Raw genomic sequence first — 18,091 nt, 5'->3', positions numbered from 1 at the left:
CATTTTTTGTTAGAAACAAATGTGCCTAAAAACATGATTACATTGATACCAGGGTTAAAGGAAAACATGTCAACCAGTGAATGAAAATATCTGGAGAATGCAGGGGTGGTTCAACTGTGAAAGACCTTTGGCTGCTCTTCCAGAGTGCCAGGGTTTGATTCTCAAGCACAAATATAGTACATAGTCATACAGGGAAAGCACTCATACTCATAAAATAAATAACTTTCATTAAAAGCCTTATAACATGCAAATTTGGCTTTCACATAGGTCAGCATATCATCTGCCTAACATGAATTCAGGGTATTTGGGATAAATTGACCTGATTATCAACACTATTCTATCCTCTAAGACGGTCAAGATGCCCTAGAATGCAGTTGCTAAGATGTCATCTTTGAAGCTAACATTGAAAGGAGTTGCACATTTCTTCAGGCGGTGATGGCACACACCTCTAATCCCAGCACATATGAGGCAGAGATAGGTGGATCTCTGTGGATTCAAGACCACCATGGTCTACAGAGCAAGTTGCAGAACTGCCAGGGGTTCACAAAGGAGCCCTGTCAAAAAGAACAACAAAAAAAGAAAGGATTTGGACATTTCTCACTTATCAGTGCTTCTCCTGAGCTGTCAATCATTATATTTTCCCACAAATGTCATTTGAAAAATAGTTTTATAATACAGTCCTTTATCTGTCACTCTCAGCCTAACAAACCTGACACACATTATCATGGTTCCAAGTAATAAGATCTTGGGGGTCTTTCTCATAACTCAGTTATGTGTTGGTGTCACAGGAAACTCATTACTGTTCATTTTGTACATATATACTTTCTTCTTTAAGCCTCATTTTAAGAAGTTGATTGATTCCATTTCCATGCACCTGACAATAGTTAATGTGCTGATGGTCATATTCACGTTGATATCACATATCATGTCATTCTTTGGAGTATCCAAATTTCTGGATGATGCTGGCTGTAGGGCAGTGTTATTTATATTCAGAGTCACGAGGGGTATGTCCATCAGTACGACCTCTATTCTGAGTACATTTCAAGTCATCACCATCACGCCCAGTAATTCTAGGTGGGCGTGGCTTAAGCCTAAACTCTCCAAGTTCACTTTTACATCCTTACTTTGCTCCTGGCTCATTAACCTGCTCATCTATACATATATGATTCCATTGGTAATAGCCAAAACCAATTCTACTCACTTTGGCTATGGATATTTGGACGCTTACTGCCAAACCAAGCACTTTGGGAACCAAAATTCAGGGTCATTTTTGAGTATCCTATTCATTCGTGATCTCTTGTATGTGGCCCTCATGATGTGGACCAGCCTTTACATGGTAACTGTCCTCTACAGACACCACAAGAGAGTCCAGCATCTCCACAGCACAAGCCTCTCCAACCAGCCATCGCCTGAACGCAGAGCCACTCACAACATCTTGTTGCTGGTAATCTGTTTTGTGTTCTTTTATTGGTTGAACAATTTCATCACCCTTTCTGGTTTTTGTGTACAAGCAAAAATTCCAAACGTGGAGGGAATTAATGCAATTTTGGCAACATGCTACCCAACCATCTGCCCTTTTTTACTGATGAAGAATAATAAACTTGTTTTGCAATTTACTTCTTCCTTTTCTGAAAGGAGGATGACCTGCTTTCAAAGTGCACTCCCTGGCTGAGCTGATACCCACACTTACTCCTTATTGGAAAACTGTGTTAATGTTAATGTAAATGTTTCCATGGATAAAGAGTTTGAATGTGGACCTTGAATACCTGATATGCCCTTGGTCATAATTCCTACATTTTGTACTCTATTAAAAATCAGGGAGTTACCTCCCAGCCTGGGGATTTCAGTCAAGTCTGCAGGCCCCCAGAAGACCAAGCAACCCATAATCTGCTAACATCCCTGGCCTGGTCCCCCACCCACTTAGGGGAGAGGTGAGCTTGGGCCTCTGTTTCAGGCCTGACTTGTGCTTGCCCTCTTTGTGACCTCCTGGTCTGTGGACTGTGGTTAGGTTGACATGTTCTGGCAGACCAAGCAACCCAAACTCTGCTGACATCCGTGTTCTGGTCCCCCACCCACTCAAGGAAGAGTCCCAACCCCACTCAGGGGAGAGGTTTACTTGCCCCAGACAAATCAAGCCATCCAAAGTCTGCTGATGTCTCTGTGCTAGTCCTGACACCACCCATTGGGAAAGGAACTGTCTCAGACCCGCCTGCACCCACCGTGAGACCTCTCCATTTTTTGCATCTGCTTGCACCCACTAGAAGAGAACCTTGGTTCTGTAACCACCAGGAGAGGAAGCGATCCCACCTACACCCACTGGAAGAAGACATGTGAAGACAACAATATAAGAACACATTCAAAGTACTACACCAATATGATGCCACCAGAGACTAGGGACCTGAATATCCCAACACAGATGAAACAGAAGAAAATGACCTTAAAAACAGCTTCATGAAGATGACAGAGACCCCAAAATAGGAAATGAGAAAACTCTGTAAAGAAATGGAAGAAAAAACAAAAACTTTCAAGAAATGGAGGAAGAGAAAAACAAAAAATTGCAAGAAATAATTCAAACAATGCAAGGTTTGAAAGCTGAAATAGAGACAATTAAAAAAACACAGTTCAAGACAATGCTGGAATTAGAAAAGCTGGGTAAATGATCAGGAACTACAGATGCAAGCATAACCAATAGAATACAAGAGATACAAGAGAGTATCTCAAGTGTTGAAGATACACTAGGAGAAATAGATTCATCAAGCAAAGGAAATTAAGTCCAACAAATCCCTCACACAAAGTATCCAGGAAATATGGGACACCTTGAAAAGACCAAACCTAAGAATAATAAGCATAGAAGAAGGTGAAGAAACCCAATTCAAAAATGCAGAAACCATACTCAACAAAATCATAGAAGAAAACTTTCCCAACCTAAAGAAAGACCTGCCAATAAAAGTACAAGAAGCTAACAGAACACCAAATAAAGTGCACCACAAAAGAAAGTTCCCTGTCTCATAATAATTAAAACACCAAGGTACAGAATAAAGAAAGAATATTAAGAGCAGCAAAGGAAAAAGGACAATTAACATATAAAGGCAAACCTATCAGAACTACACCTGACTTCTCCATGGAAACTCTGAAAGCCAGAAGGACCTGGGTAGATATTCTACCAACTCTAAGAGACACGGATGCCAGCCCAGACTACTACACCCACCAAAGTTTCCAATCACTATAAATGGAGAAAAAAGATATTCCACAACAAAACCAGATTTAAAAATCACATATCAACAAATCCAGTCCTACAGAAAGTTGTGGAAGGAACACTCCAACCTAAGGAAATTAACTACAATCACAAAAACATAGCAATAGACCATCCCACTTTACCAAAACCCAAAAGAAAAAGCAGAGTAAATCCACATACAATACCACTGCCAACAACACCAACAACAAAATAAACAAGAATAAGCACTCAATGGTCCTTAATTTACCTCAATATTAATGGTCTTAACTCGCCTATAAAAAGACACAGGCTAACAGAGTGGATACTTGTATCCTTCTGCTGCATACAAGAAACACACCTCAAATTCAAAGACAGATATTACCGCAGAGTAAAGGATTTGGAAAAGCTATTCCAAACAAATGAATCCAAGAAAGGAGCTGGGGTAGCTATCCTAGGAACTAACAATTAAACTTCAAACTAAAATCAATCAAAATATATGAAGAACATCATTTCTTATTCATCACAGAAAAAAATCAATCAGGAAGAAATCTCAATTCTAAATATCTACACCTCAAATACAAAGGCACCAACATTCATAAAAGAAACATTATTAAAACTCAAATCACAAATAAGACCTCATAGAGTTATAATGGGAGACTTCAACACCCCACTCTCACCACTGGACAGAATCAGCAAACAGAAAATTAACAAAGAGACAAAGGAACTAACTGAAGTTATGGCCCAACCAGAATTTTCAGACATCTATAGAACTTTCCATCAAAACACAAAAGAATATACCTTCTTTTCAGCATCACATGGAACCTTCTCTAAAATTAACTGCATACTTGGCAAAATAGCAAGCCTTAACAGGTACAAAAAAAATTTGAATAACACCCTGTGTCTCATCAGAACAGCATGCTTTAAAGTTAGATTTCAAGAACAACACAAATTGCAGAAAAACTACCAACACGTGGAAATTGAACAGCACCCAATTGCACCATTCCTGGGTCAAAGAAGAAATAAAGAAATAAATTAAAGACTTCCTAGAATTTAATAAAAATGAAGAAACAAGATACCCAAACTTATGGACACTTTGAAAGCAGTACTAAGAGGTAAATTCATAGCTCTTATTGCTCACATGAAGAAACTAGAAAATAGACACACCAGAGAGTTGACATCACAGCTGAAAGCTCTAGAAAAAAATGGAAGCAAATTCACACCAGAGGTGTAGACAGCAGGAAATAATTAAACTGAGGGCAGAAATCAATGAAGTAAAAACAAAGAAAACAACTAAAGAATCAATGTAACAAAGAGTTGTTCGAGAAAGTCACCAAAATAGAAAAACCTTTATCCAAACTAACCAAAGTCAGAACCAGGATATGCAAATTAACAAAATCAAAAATGAAAAGGGAGACATAACAATGGACACTGAGGAAATCCAGAGAAACTTCCAAATTGGAAACTTAAGAAAATGGACAATTTTCTGGACAGATTTCACTTACCAAAATTGAATCAAGAACAGATAAGCAACTTAAACAGACCTATAACCTCTAAGGAATAGAAGCAGTCATCAGAGGTCTCCCAACCAAAAAAAGCCCAGGGCGATATGGCTTCAGTGCAGAATTCCACCAGAAATTCAAAGAAGAGCTAATACATATACTCCTCAAATTGTTCCACACAAGAGGAGCAGAAGGTTCATTGCCAAACACTTTTTATAAGGCTACAATTACTTGGGTACACAAGCAACACAAAGACACAACTAAGAAAGAGAACTACAGACCAATCTTGCTCATGAACATATATGAAAAAAATACTCAACAAAATACTGGCAAACCGAGTCCAAGAACACAACACAAAAATCATCCAACATGATCAAGTAGGCTTCATCGTTGGGATGCAGGGTTGGTTCAACATTAGTAAATCTATCAATGTATTATACCATATAAACCAACTGAAGAAAAAAACACATGATCAGTTCACTACATGTGGTGGGCTTTGAGGAGCCACCAACAAGGGCCCTACACTGCCTGGGGAGTGAAGGATGCATGGGTTGGGGGGAAGGTGCGGGGTTGTGCGGAGGGAGGTTGGGAGGGGTAGGAATGGGAGAAGGGATGGACATGTGAAGCAAGCTGGTTCCTAATTTGAACTAATAAAAAATAATAAAAATAAAAGAATAAATAAACAAACCAACTGAAGAAAAAATCACATGATCATCTCACTAGATGTTTAAAAGGCCTTTGACAAATCCAGCATCCCTTCATGATAAAGGTCCTGGAGAGATCAGGAATAACAGGAACATACCTGAATATAATAAAACAATATACAGTAAGCCAACAGCCAACATCAAAATAAATGGAGAGAAACTCAAAGCCATTCCTCTAAAATCAGGAACAAGACAAGGCTGTCCACTCCCTCCATTGCTCTTCAATATTGTCCTTGAAGTTCTAGCTAGAGGAATAAGACAACAAAAGGAGATCAAGGGCATACAAATTGAAAAGACACAAGTCAAGCTTTCACTGTTTGCAGATGATATGATAGTCTACATAAGTGACCCTAAAAAACTCTACCAGCAAACTGCTACAGCTGATAAACACCTTCAGCAAAGTGACAGGATACAAGATTAACTCAAAAAATCAGTATCATAATATAGATGCTAGATGATAGATCCATAGATGATAAATGTGCTGAGAAAGAAATCAGACAAACATTGACTTTTACAACTGCCACGAACAACATAAAATACCATGGGGTAACGCTAACCAAAAAAGTGAAAGACCTGTATCATGAGAATTTTGAGTCTTCTTCTATTCTTCCCCCAAACTTGAACTGAACTGAAATCCAAGTGCAAAGAAGGAGGACTGATAACAAAGGGGTCCATACCAGGCTGGTGAAACCCATAGAAACAGTTGACCTGAACAAGGGAGAGCTCTTGGTCCCCAGACTGATAGCTGGGAAACCAGCATGGGACCAATCCAGCCCCCTGAATGTGGTTGTCAGTGAGGAGACCTTATGGTCTCTATGGGACCCCTTGTAGTGGATCAGTACTTATCCCTAACACAGGAATCGACTTTGGGAGCCCATCCCACATGGAAGAATACTCCCTGAGCCAGACTCAAGGGTGTGGGCCTAGGCCCTATCCCAAAGGATAAGCTAGATTCTGGTGACACCCTATGGAAGGCCTCAACCTTCCTGAGAGCAGAAAGAGTATGGGATAGGTAGGGTGTTAGTTGGGGGGACAGAGGAGGAGGGGAGGAAGAGGGACCAGATTGACATGTAAAATAATTTTCTTTCTAATAATAAAAAAGGGGGCGAAGGAACCAAGCCACATGGAAGAAAGTAGAAATATGGGTGAGGTAAAGCTGTAAGCGCTACTTAGTAACAATCATAAACTATCGGCCAAGCATTTATAATTAATATTAAGTTTCTATGTGGTCATTTGGTCATTTGGAACCTGGCTGGTGGAACAGAGCTGAATGGCAGTTCCTACCAAAAGATCTACCTGCAGAGAAAAGCAATCAAAGTCCTACCCAATTGGAAAGCCTACACAGCACAACTATCAAGCAAGATATACCTAGCAGTGCAATTTAACCAACAGCAGTCTAACTGGACTTCATTTCAGAGAATTCATACCTGGTACTGAAAACAAAACCAGCTATAAACCACTTTTTTGCAGACAACAAACTTCCAGTTTTTGACGTTGTTTAGTTTAGTTTTGTTTTGTTTAAGGGGTATTTTGTTTGTTTGTTTGGTTGGTTGGTTGGTGGGTTGGTTGGTTGGTTGGTTGCCTTTTGGTTTTTATTGTTGTTGTTGTTCTGTAGGGTTATTTAACATAGCATGTAAATAATCAGATATCAAGCTCAGTCAAGCAATTATCATAAGTAGGTTCCTCACAATCCTTCCAGGCCTTTCTTAGTTACCTCTGATGATGTCTACATATTAGGTTAAAAACATATCTGACCCTAATGAGCTTTAATTCTCAGCCATGATTCCATAGAATCTCTGCTGAACTGGGTAAAGTGTGCTCTTTCCCACACCCGCCTTGGTCCCAGTGCCCTTTCAGCCCCTAAAGAAGAACACAAAGACTTATATTAATTAGAAAATTGTTGGCCACTGGCTATAACTTCTTATTGGCTAACTCTGTCTCAATTATTAACTCATTTCTAATCATGTAAGTGTTTCCAAATGGTCTTCTCTTACTAGAGAAACGGTCCAGACCCGTTACTCCTCTGGCATCCTATATGGTGACTGACTCTTCCCATGTTTCCCAGAATCCTCCACCTCTCCTAGTTCTATCTGTCCTGCTACCCTATGGACCAACAATGCTTTATTCGTTAACCAATAAGAGAAACATATTTACAGAATGGCACGTCCCATCATCTCCTCTTTTCTGTCTAAATGAAAAGAACGGTTTCCCCTGGAGTCATGGGTTCCTATCCCACTGCTGACATTACAAATGGATGAGCACATTAACATACTCGGGACTAGGACAATATAGGTTAATTTTCTTCAGGAAGAAGTCACTTACACGAGAAAACGATGTCCCTCAAGTTCCAGGTCCAAGGATCAAACTTGAGCTGCTCTCCCCCACCCCACCAGAACCAAGAGAGAACAAACTTGTCTGAGACCCCAGACCAAATCCCACACACTCAAGTACTCACCTGTGACCACACCCAAATGGGCATGGTCAGCGCCACATGTGTGTAGTTAGATCCCTCACTACAGAACTAAATCTGCATTTCTTGTTATTTGTTCCTCTGATCTGATATCTGAAATGCTCTGAAACATTTCCTTCAATCCCTTGATGCCAAGAAAAGCTCATCAAACGCCATGCCCTTGAAATGTCTCTTTCTTTTTCCAATGTTGTAGCCAAACCAAAGTAGCAATAAAAGGGAGGCTGCTTTGCCAAACCTGCAATGTAGAAAGAGTCACTTCATCCCCAGTGTCTTAGTTGCTTTCCTATTGCTGTGAAGAAATGCCATGACCCAGGCAACTTATAAAAGAAAGCATTTAATTTGGGGATCCCCATTGTAAAGAATCAGAGGCCATGACTACCGGGGTGCAGATCACGGTGGCAGCCAGATTTGGCACTGGAGCAGGAGATGAGAGCTCACATCTGACTCAATAGCAGGAGGCAGAGAGAAAGAGAGATAACTGGGGAATGCTATGGAAAATCTCAAAGCATAGGGAAACAGAAAAGCCCCTGAACAAAAAAAAAAAAATCAGGTTTAAAAGAAATAATTCTGGAAGTAGGACCTTACCTGTCTTCAAATCATACTATAGAACCATAGGGACAAAGGCACACAGGTCAACAGAATAGACAGACACAATCACCTGATTCGTACTGACCCAAAATGCACATTGGAGGAAAACACCCTCTGACAAATGATTAGAAGAAGGCTGAAAATCAACGAGTAGAATATAAAGCTGCGTCCTCATCTGTCTCGCTAAACAAAAGGCATCGCCGGGTAGATTCTAAATCGAGATACTGGACCCCACATTCTAAAACTTTAAAGGAAAACACTTCAAGATGTAGACACAGGAAATTCTTTATGAATAGTACTCCAGATCTTTGAGAATCGATGCCAGTAGCTGAAAAAATGTGTCTCATATAATTAAAACGTTTCTTTACAGCAAAGGAAAGTAAATCCAGTGAAGAGCTAGATCCCTGAATGGGACAAAATTTGCTACCTTATACAGCTGACAGAAGATCTAAAAACACCAACCAATGAATTGGCTACTTAAATGAGCAGACAGAACTCAAAATACAAAATTGAAAAGCTCAAAGAAGGGCTGGAGTGATGGCTCAGATGTTAAGAGCAGTGACTGTTCTTCCAGAGATCCTGAGTTCAATTCCCAGCGACCACATAGTGGCTCAAAACCATCTAAAGTGAGAAAGGGTGCCCTCTTCTGGTGTGCAGGCAGAACACTGTATACATAGTTAATAAATAAACATTTTTTGAAAAAGGAAAAAATTAAAGAGGGTTCAGATTCCTATTCCCTGCTATGTAGGGTCAGCTGGAAGGCATATCTGATACAGGTTTTGAATTGTATTTTGACCCTATAACAATAAGTTGCTAAATTTATTCATATGCTAGGACAGAAGGCCAAATAGTACTAGAAATGTAATAATGAAAAATAAATGCCTGATATCCTTTGTTTCATGCTTGGCCTGGTGCTTGGATTTGGATGTCTGCAAATGCTTCCATCAGCTACTGGATGAAGGTTCTTTGATGACAATTAGGGAAGTCGCCAGTCTCATCACACCTAAGGCCAGTTCAGGAACCCTCTTGACCATTGTTAGGGGTCTTCTCTGGAGCCATCTTGTGGAAGATTCCTGGAAATTTCCTTAGTATCGGGTTTCCCTAAGCAAGTAATGGCTTCTTCTATAGAGATCCGTGCTCAACCTTGATGAGGTACTGGGGTCCTGCCTCAACTGATTGTAACAGGCTTTGTTGACTCCCCATGGGAGATCTTACCCTTTCTGAAGAGTGGATGGGATGGGTTGTAGGAGGAGGGCGGTGAAGAAGGGAGGTAGTGGAAACTGTGGTTGGTGTGTTAGATGTATAAAAAACAAAAATAAAAATAAAAGACTGTCTTTGGATAAAGAAAGAAGTAAAAAGAACCAGTATAATTGCTTGTTACTTTTTTAATGAGGTAATAAAACTAGAAATAAGTAGCAAGATTTACACAAAGATTTGAAGGTTAAACAATACATTTTGAAAGAGCAATGGGTCACTGGAGAAATCAACAGGGAAATGGAGAAGTTCCTGCCATCAGCTGATAATGGCTGTGATACTTTCCACATCTGCCTGAAAACTTTTAATGATTTCCCAGATTGGAAAGTTTGCTTCCCGACATAGTTCAACTTAGGAAATGCTTATCTTCAGACAGAGACAGAACTCTTGTTTAGTTGACTTGGTCAATCACCATGAGAGTCACACTGTATCTGGGAACTGAACTTCTCCTTGGAGTGCAGCAAAATGTGCACAGTCAACAAGGCCACTGGTGCCATGGGTGACAAGCTGGTTCATGTCCACTGGGAAGAACAGCCCTCTTAACCTTCCCTTTTTAGTCAGGGCTCCTGCTAGGCAGCCTTTTCAAGAAGCTTAGCACCTGAGTTGCTTCCTGTCCCTGTTGGGATTCACACCGCCCTGAGCAAGGATCCCAGCCCTCCAAGCTCAGAGTCACAGGTGGGTGTCTTCCTCTCTTTTCCACTGCTCTGCCATCCGTTATTCTTTGGATTTGTGTTCAATCGTTCAGATTTATTTTTCCCTAATTTTTAGTCAATTTAGTATATCTCCTTTCTTATATTTTTGTTCAATACATCTCCTGATTTTCATAAACTGTTTTTAAAATTTTATTCATTTTTAATTTTTATTCATGTATTTTTTTGTATGGTGGTTGGCCTGCAAGTATGTCTGTGTACCACATGGTTCAAAGCTCTAGCAAAAGACTTAGATTCCTTAGGACTCGTGATACACACAATTATGAGTCGCTGTGTGGTGTAAGGAATCTAACCCAGGCTCCCTGGAAGACCAGCCAGTTCTCTCAACCGCTGATTCCTCTCAAGCCCCCATTTTTTCTTCTGTCAACACTGTTTCATCTGATCCAGTCATGATTCAGTCTCATGTGAATATATCCCATATAGGACTATTTAAAATTCTTAAATCTTTGGAGGCATCAAATATCTTACAGAATTTTGCACATTCTGCTTAAAACCCCATATTGGCTTAGGTAGTCATTGTACAACCTTTTAACAAGCATCTGCAGTTTGCCAGATGCTGTGTACAACATTTCACCCAAGTGCTTTGACTTTCTTCCTGGACCACAGCAAAGTCTCACAGAGGAGTGTTAGCATATTCTCTGCAAGGTGGTAGCCTTGGCTCTATTTTTCCTATATATGGATTGACTGCAGAATTCTACCAGAAATTCAAAGGAGAGCTAGTACCATAACTTTCCCTTTCTTTTGTGTGATGTATGCAAGTATGTGACCGTGTGATCACATGTTCCTGTGTGTGCACAGGATAGACACTGACATCATGTGTCTTCCTCTACCTCCTCTTAATTTTTTGAGACAGGATCTCTCACTCAACCTGAGTGCCTCAGTTGGCTACATCAGCTGTTCAATGGGCTTCAAGGTTCCATCTGTCACCAAACAATCTAGTCCACCACACTCAACCTTCACATTGACACTCACTTTCCAATGCATAGAGTCCTCACACAGCCTCACTGTGTTACTTTGTAACACAATGTTATAGACACAGAATTTTGGCTAAAAGCAAACCAGACCATTACTGTTGACACTTTCTTTAATGTGGGTTATAAGGTCACATTGACAACTTAATTCATCTCTGCCTTGTGGCGAATAATTTCTTCTTTATGGAAATTGTGTGCTGTTTGTTACACTGACCATATCAGATTGCTAACTTAACTTTCATAACATGCTCTTTTTTAGGTAATTGACTTCATTTTTACTTTATGTCCATTGGTGTTTGGCCTGCATTCATGACTGTGTGAGTGTCAGATCCCCTGGCAATGGAGTTACAGACAATTGTTAGGTGCTATACCAGTGCTGGAAATTGAACCTGGCTTCTCTGTAAAGGAAGAGCAGCCTGTGCTCTTAACTGCTGAGCCATCTCTCCAGCCCCTCCAGCTCAATTTTTATATCCCATTTTCTCTTTTACCAGTTAACTTCCTAAAATGCAAGAAGGAATTTTTAAGATTTCCCATCAAGGTGGGCATGCTGACACACACCTTTTTTTCCAGCACTTGGAAAACAGAGGCAGGGAAATCTCTGGGAGTTCAAGGCCAGCCTGGTCTACAGGATGAGTTCCAGGTCAGTCAGGTCCACACAGAGAAACCCTGTCTCAAGAAAGAAAAAGATTCAATCATATTGCTTGTGATTGTTTGGTCTGCTAAAATTTTCTAAGCTTGATTATGTGTAGATGACATTACCAGCATTTTCATTCTCAAATTTAAGTTTTATGTTGCTGCTGAAGGTGGGTTGTTTGGAGGTAGTAATTGTGTTCCACTAACATTTCTTATGTGAAGTATACCTTATTTAAGGTGAAAATTACCAGTTAGTTTGTTTGAAATTTTCTTCCATTTCTTTAAATTTTGCATATTTCTTTTTCATATTTTTTTATTAGAGTTGCATCTCACATATAGTGAACACAAGCTGTATAAACTAATTTTTCTGGTGTTCACTGTGACACTCTAGCTGTGGGCTGATCTTCACTTGCACAGGGACTTTTTACCTCTCCATTGTTCTTGACATATTTGCACTGCTGTAAAAGGGTGAAACTTTTAGCACTCAGCCAGGATGGGGAATTTTTTTCATTCTTTGTCCAACATGCCAGCATGCTGACGGATGCCTTCAAAGAAAAGAGGAACATTTGCAAGTATGCTCTCAGTAAAATTCAAATAACAACTTCTTAATAATATGTGTCATCTGTATTTTGTGGACTGTGAATATGATTGAAATTATCACTGTAATTTTTGATTACTTACGTATATTTGTATAACTCTAGAGCTCACTTCTATGTTTTCTTACTGCATTGGTGAGGTTTAAATTTTATTATAACCTACATTAATTTCTGAGGATTTAACACATGTATACAATTAAGTATAATAATATTTATTTGGAATTAACGTAGTTTTACATAAGGCTCCAGGATTGTTTTTTATATATTTCTTCATTGGTATTCAAATTTCATTTCCTTTATTTTTTACTCCAGTTGATCAATGAGTTTTATTGGGGTTACTTACAGGAGTATGGGTGAGGGGGTTTCTTCTAGAAGCAGAAGTAACTCCAAAACAGCAGCACCACAGAAGTCCACACAACCTGGGAACCTGGAGCATACCAAATTTGATTTTCTTTTGTGTGTGTGTGTGTGTGTGTGTGTGTGTGTGTGTGTTTAGTTTTTGTTTTTGTGTTCTTTCGAAGCATGGTTTCTCTGTGTTACCCTGGCTGTCCTGAAGTAGCTAAGTAGAACAGCGTGGCCTGAAACTCAGTGAGATCCACCTGCCTCTGCCTCCTGGGATCAAAGGCTTTCATCCCCACAGCCCGGAAAAATTCTTTTTCTTGAATGTCAAAACTAGTGCATGCTAATCGTTGGTGATACCATTTTCCATTGTTAGGATCTTCCTGTGCAAGTCATAGTGTGAGTCTGTTTCATCTGGGTTCAAATGACAGTCTGACATTTTAACCCAGTCCTCTTATTCTTTGCAGGAGAAAATACTAATAACACGGTTAGTGGAGAGGATTTTCAGGAACACGGGGAGACACAAAACAATGAAAAGTTAGGGCGTTTAAGGAGAGATACATAGCAGAGAGAAAGATGTGGAAAAAACAAATTTCAGGAAGATAGTGAGGACGATGACAAATACAGACTAATATTTGGGAATTTGTGAGTGATCCAGGAGAAAACGAGGTTCTGCAAATGCCATAAGGCTCAGGAGAGATGAGATGTGTTTTCTAAGCTTAAGAATGGTGGGTGCTGTTTAACTATATAAGAAATAACAACAGTAACAATGACAAACCTTGAAACTAACTGAATCCCTGAGATGAGAAATAACTGGGATTATGGAAGAACAATATCCTAGGTGTTAAAAGTCTTTAAGTAATTTCAAAGTTGGTCCCTCATACTAGAATAATTGACTATAGAAGGGGCTTGCGACAAGACAGAGATTTGTGTGCCTGGAGAAAATTCAGAAATTTATGGGGACTGGTTGGATGGTTCATCTGTTGAGTCCAACAAATCCCTAACACAAAGTAGACAGGAAATATGGGACACCATGTAAAGTCCAAACCTAAGAATAAATTGCATAGAAGAAGGTAGAGAATCTAAAATCAAAGGTACAGAAAATATATAGAACAAAATATACAACGAAAGAATCTTCTGATGGCAATAGAATGCAGATATTGTAATCACAACACAAATAAATCTTTGTTACAATGGGTTTATCAATCAGAATCTACATGACTGATTTGATTATCAATTGTTACAGAAAACACAGTTTTGTGAAAATGTGCTCACTTATGTGGGTTTGTAGTCTCACCCTGGGCTTTGCTTTCCACATATCAGCAGCTCAACTCTAAGCTGTTAGCAAAAGAGACAAAAGGAAATGAAATCCCTCAGAACAGCAGCTGGGAGGCAGAGGCAGGGAGATCTCTGTGAGTTCCAGGCCAACCTAGTCTCCAGCATGAGTACCCGAATAGGCTCCAAAGCTACACAGAGAAACCCTGACTCAAAAAACCAAAAAAAAAAAAAAGAAAAAAGAAAAGAAAGAAAAAAGAAAAAGATCTTCGGGCCTAGAGAGATGGCTCAGAGGTTAAAAGCACCGACTGCTCTTCCAGAGGTCCTGAGTTCAATTACCAGAAACCACATGATGGCTCACAACCATCTGTAATGAAACCTGGTGCCCTCTTCTTGTGTGCAGATATATATGGAAGCAGAATATTGTATACATAATACATAAATAAAAACTTAAAAATATATTAAAAAAAGAAATCGCTCAGAACACTGCTGGTTAACCTATAGAGTGAAATGCAAGACAAAGCATCCCACATGGAAAGTCCAAGCATTCAGTCATCACAAAGCTGACAGAAACACGTGTGTATCTAAACCACTGCGATTCAAGTACACACACTACCATCTATGTTTTAGAAACAAATGTTGCTACAAACATGATTAAATTGATACCTGGGTTAAAGGAAAACATATCAACCCATGGATGAAAATATCTGTGGAAAGGAGGGATGGTTCAACTGTGAAAGACCTTTGGATGCTCTTCCAGAGTGCCAGGGTTTGATTCTCAAGCATGCATAGAGTTCACAAACATACAGTCAAAGCATTCATACTCATAAAATAAATAACTTTTATTAAAAGCCTTATGACATGCAAATTTGGCTTTCACATAGGTCAGCATATCCTCTGCCTGACATGAATTCAGGGTGTTTGGTTGGATGTGACCTGCTTTCCAACACTTTATTCTATCCTCTAAGTTGGTCAAGAATTCCTGGAATGCAGTTTCTTACATGTCATCTTTGAACATAACAATGAAAGGAGTTGGACATTTCTTCAGACAGTGATGGCACACACCTCTAATGCCAGCACATAGGAGGCAGAGGTAGGTGGATCTCTGTGAAGTCGAGACCAGCCTGGTCTACAGAGCAAGTTCCGGAACAACCAGTGATTCACAAAGAAGCCCTGTCCAAAACAACACAAAAGAATAGAAAGGATTTGGACATTTCTCACTTACCAGTTCTCCTCCCGAGATGTCAATCATTATATTTGCCCACTAATCTCATTAGAAATATAGTTTTATAATACAGTCCTTTTATCCCTCACTCTCAGCCTAACAAAGCTGACACACATTATCATGCTTCCAAGTAATACCATCTTGGGCGTCTTTCTCATAACTCAGTTATGTGTTGGTGTCACAGGGAACTCGTTACTGTTCATTATGTACATATATACTTTCTTCTTTAAGCCTCATTTTAAGAAGTTGATTGATTCCGTTTCCATGCACCTGACAATAGTTAATGTGCTGATGATCATATTTATGTTGATATCCCATATCATGTCATTCTTTGGAGTATGCAAATTTCTGGATGATGCTGGCTGTAGGACAGTGTTATTTATATTCAGAGTCTCCCGGGGTATGTCCATCAGTACGACCTCTATTCTGAACACATTTCAAGTCATCACCATCACTCCCAGTAATTCTCGGTGGGCATGGCTTAAGCCTAAACTCTCCAAGTTGACTTGGTCATCCTTAATTTGCTCCTGGCTCATTAACCTGCTCATCTATGCATATATGATTCCAATAGTTATAGCCAAAACCAATTCTACTCACTTTGGCATTGGATATGTAAATCCTTACTGTCAAAACAAGCACTTTGGGGAACAAAATTCAGGGTCATTTTTGATTGTCATTTTCATTTATGATTTCTTCTACGTGGCCATCATGATGTGGACCAGCCTTTACATGGTAACTGTCCTCTACAGACACCGCAAGAGAGTCCAGCATCTCCACAGCACAAGCCTGTCCAGCCAGCCATCTCCTGAACGCAAAGCTAGTCACAACATCTTGTTACTGGTAATCTGTTTTGTGTTCATTTATTGGTTGAACAATTTCATCACCCTTTCAGGAGTTTATGTACAAGTAAAAATTCCAAACTGGGATGGAATTAATGCCATTGTGGCAACATGCTACACAACCATCTGCCCTTTTTTACTGAAGAATAATAAACTTGTTTTGCATTTCACTTCTTCCCTTCCTGAAAGGAGGATGGCCTGTTTTCAAAGTGCACTCCGTGGCTGAGCTGAAACCCGCACATTCTCATCATTGGAAAATTGTCTTGATGATTTCCATGGGATAAAGTATTTGAATGTGGACCTTGAATACCTGATATGGACTTAGTTATCCTTCAAACATTCTGTAATCCATTAAAATTCATGCAGTTAACACTTTTCTTGAATACAACTCTGAGTACATAATTTTAATAAATATAACATTTACTACCCATTCTATTTATGACATTTTGGACAAAGGAATATATGTTAAGTATTTTCAACAATATTTTACTTCTTGATTTTTCTCTATTAAAACACTTCTAATTGTAAACCATTGGGAAAATGTTTTCCAATCAAATGGGCCCAAGAAACAAGCTGTTGTAGAAATCCCAATATCTGAGTTAATTTTGTATCCTGCTACTGCCAATGGCTGATGGAAGCAGAGGCAGACACCCACAGATATGCACTGAACTGAACTCTTTAACCTCGTTGCAGAGGGTGAGGGATGAAGATCAAAGGGTCAGTACCCAGGCTGGTGAAACCCACAGAAACAGCTGGCCTGAAGAAGGCGGGGGCACATGGACCCCAGACTGCTGTCTGGGAGACCAGCACAGGACAGATCCAGACCCCTGAAAATGGATATCAATTAGGAGGCCTCTGCCCTCTAATGAGTCCCCTGGTAGTGGATTAGTATTTTTCCCTGGTGTAAGAAGGGACTATGAGAATCCATCGCAAGTTAAGGGATGCACTCTTGGTTTGGACACGTGTGGGAGGGCCTAGGCCCGGTCCAGGATGATGGGGTGGACTTTGGGGAGCCCCTGTTGAGGGTCCTATGCTGCCTGGGGAGTGGACGGTGGATGGGATGGGGAGTAGTTCGGGGGTAGGGAACGAAGTGATGTGCGGGAGAGTACGGAAAGGGAGAAGTGATTAACATGTGAAACAAGCTTGTTCCTAATTTGAACTAATGAAAAAAATTACTAAAAAAAAAGAATATTAGCAGCAGCCAAGGAAAATGGCCAATTAACATATGAAGGCAAACCTATCAGAATTACTCAGGACTTTTCCATGGAAACTCTGAGGCCAGAAGGACTGGATAGATACACTACCGACTCTAAGAGAATACAGATGCCAGCCCAGACCACTAAACCCAGCAAAGCTTTCAATTACTATAAATGGAGAAAACAAAATTTTCCATGACAAAACCAGATTTAAACAACACCAATCCATCCCTATAGAAAGTTGTGGAAGGAAATGTCCACAACTTATATGCATGCATGTACACATACATATTACACATTACATTTACTTGTAACAGCTGAGTCCAGTTGGTGTTGCTTGTGTGTCTACATTTTTTGAAGGCTGACAGGATGGGACTGGAGAAACTGTCGGTGACTTTACCCCTCAAAAAGGCTGATTCTTCTTCTCTCAGCAGCCTTTATCTATACATAATGACATATAGCTACATTTATTTTTACACAGATGTAGATAGATCTATACCTGTATATAGATAGAGATATCTGTTTCTGTAAATCTTCGTCTAGCAGTGAGGCCTCGCCAAATTTCCACCATATCTTTA

General features: G+C 39.7%; 2 protein-coding genes across 2 annotated transcripts; both read left to right on the top strand.

Moving 5' to 3' along the window:
* The first annotated feature begins 724 nt into the window (after positions 1-724).
* LOC113838819 (vomeronasal type-1 receptor 4-like) lies at positions 725-1,672 on the top strand. The gene has a single exon (XM_027434337.2). It carries the CDS (start codon positions 725-727, stop codon positions 1,670-1,672), a length of 948 nt encoding a protein of 315 aa, XP_027290138.1.
* A 13,926-nt stretch (positions 1,673-15,598) lies between these two features.
* Positions 15,599-16,543, top strand: LOC113838820 (vomeronasal type-1 receptor 4-like). Its single transcript, XM_027434338.1, has one exon. The coding sequence runs from the start codon at positions 15,599-15,601 to the stop codon at positions 16,541-16,543; it is 945 nt and encodes a 314-aa protein (XP_027290139.1).
* The last annotated feature ends 1,548 nt before the right edge of the window (positions 16,544-18,091 follow it).

Source organism: Cricetulus griseus, chromosome 9 (genome assembly GCF_003668045.3).
Source record: "Cricetulus griseus strain 17A/GY chromosome 9, alternate assembly CriGri-PICRH-1.0, whole genome shotgun sequence".
NCBI lineage: Eukaryota > Metazoa > Chordata > Mammalia > Rodentia > Cricetidae > Cricetulus > Cricetulus griseus.
Note: the sequence above shows the minus strand (reverse complement) of the source record. Positions and strands in the feature narration are given on the sequence as shown.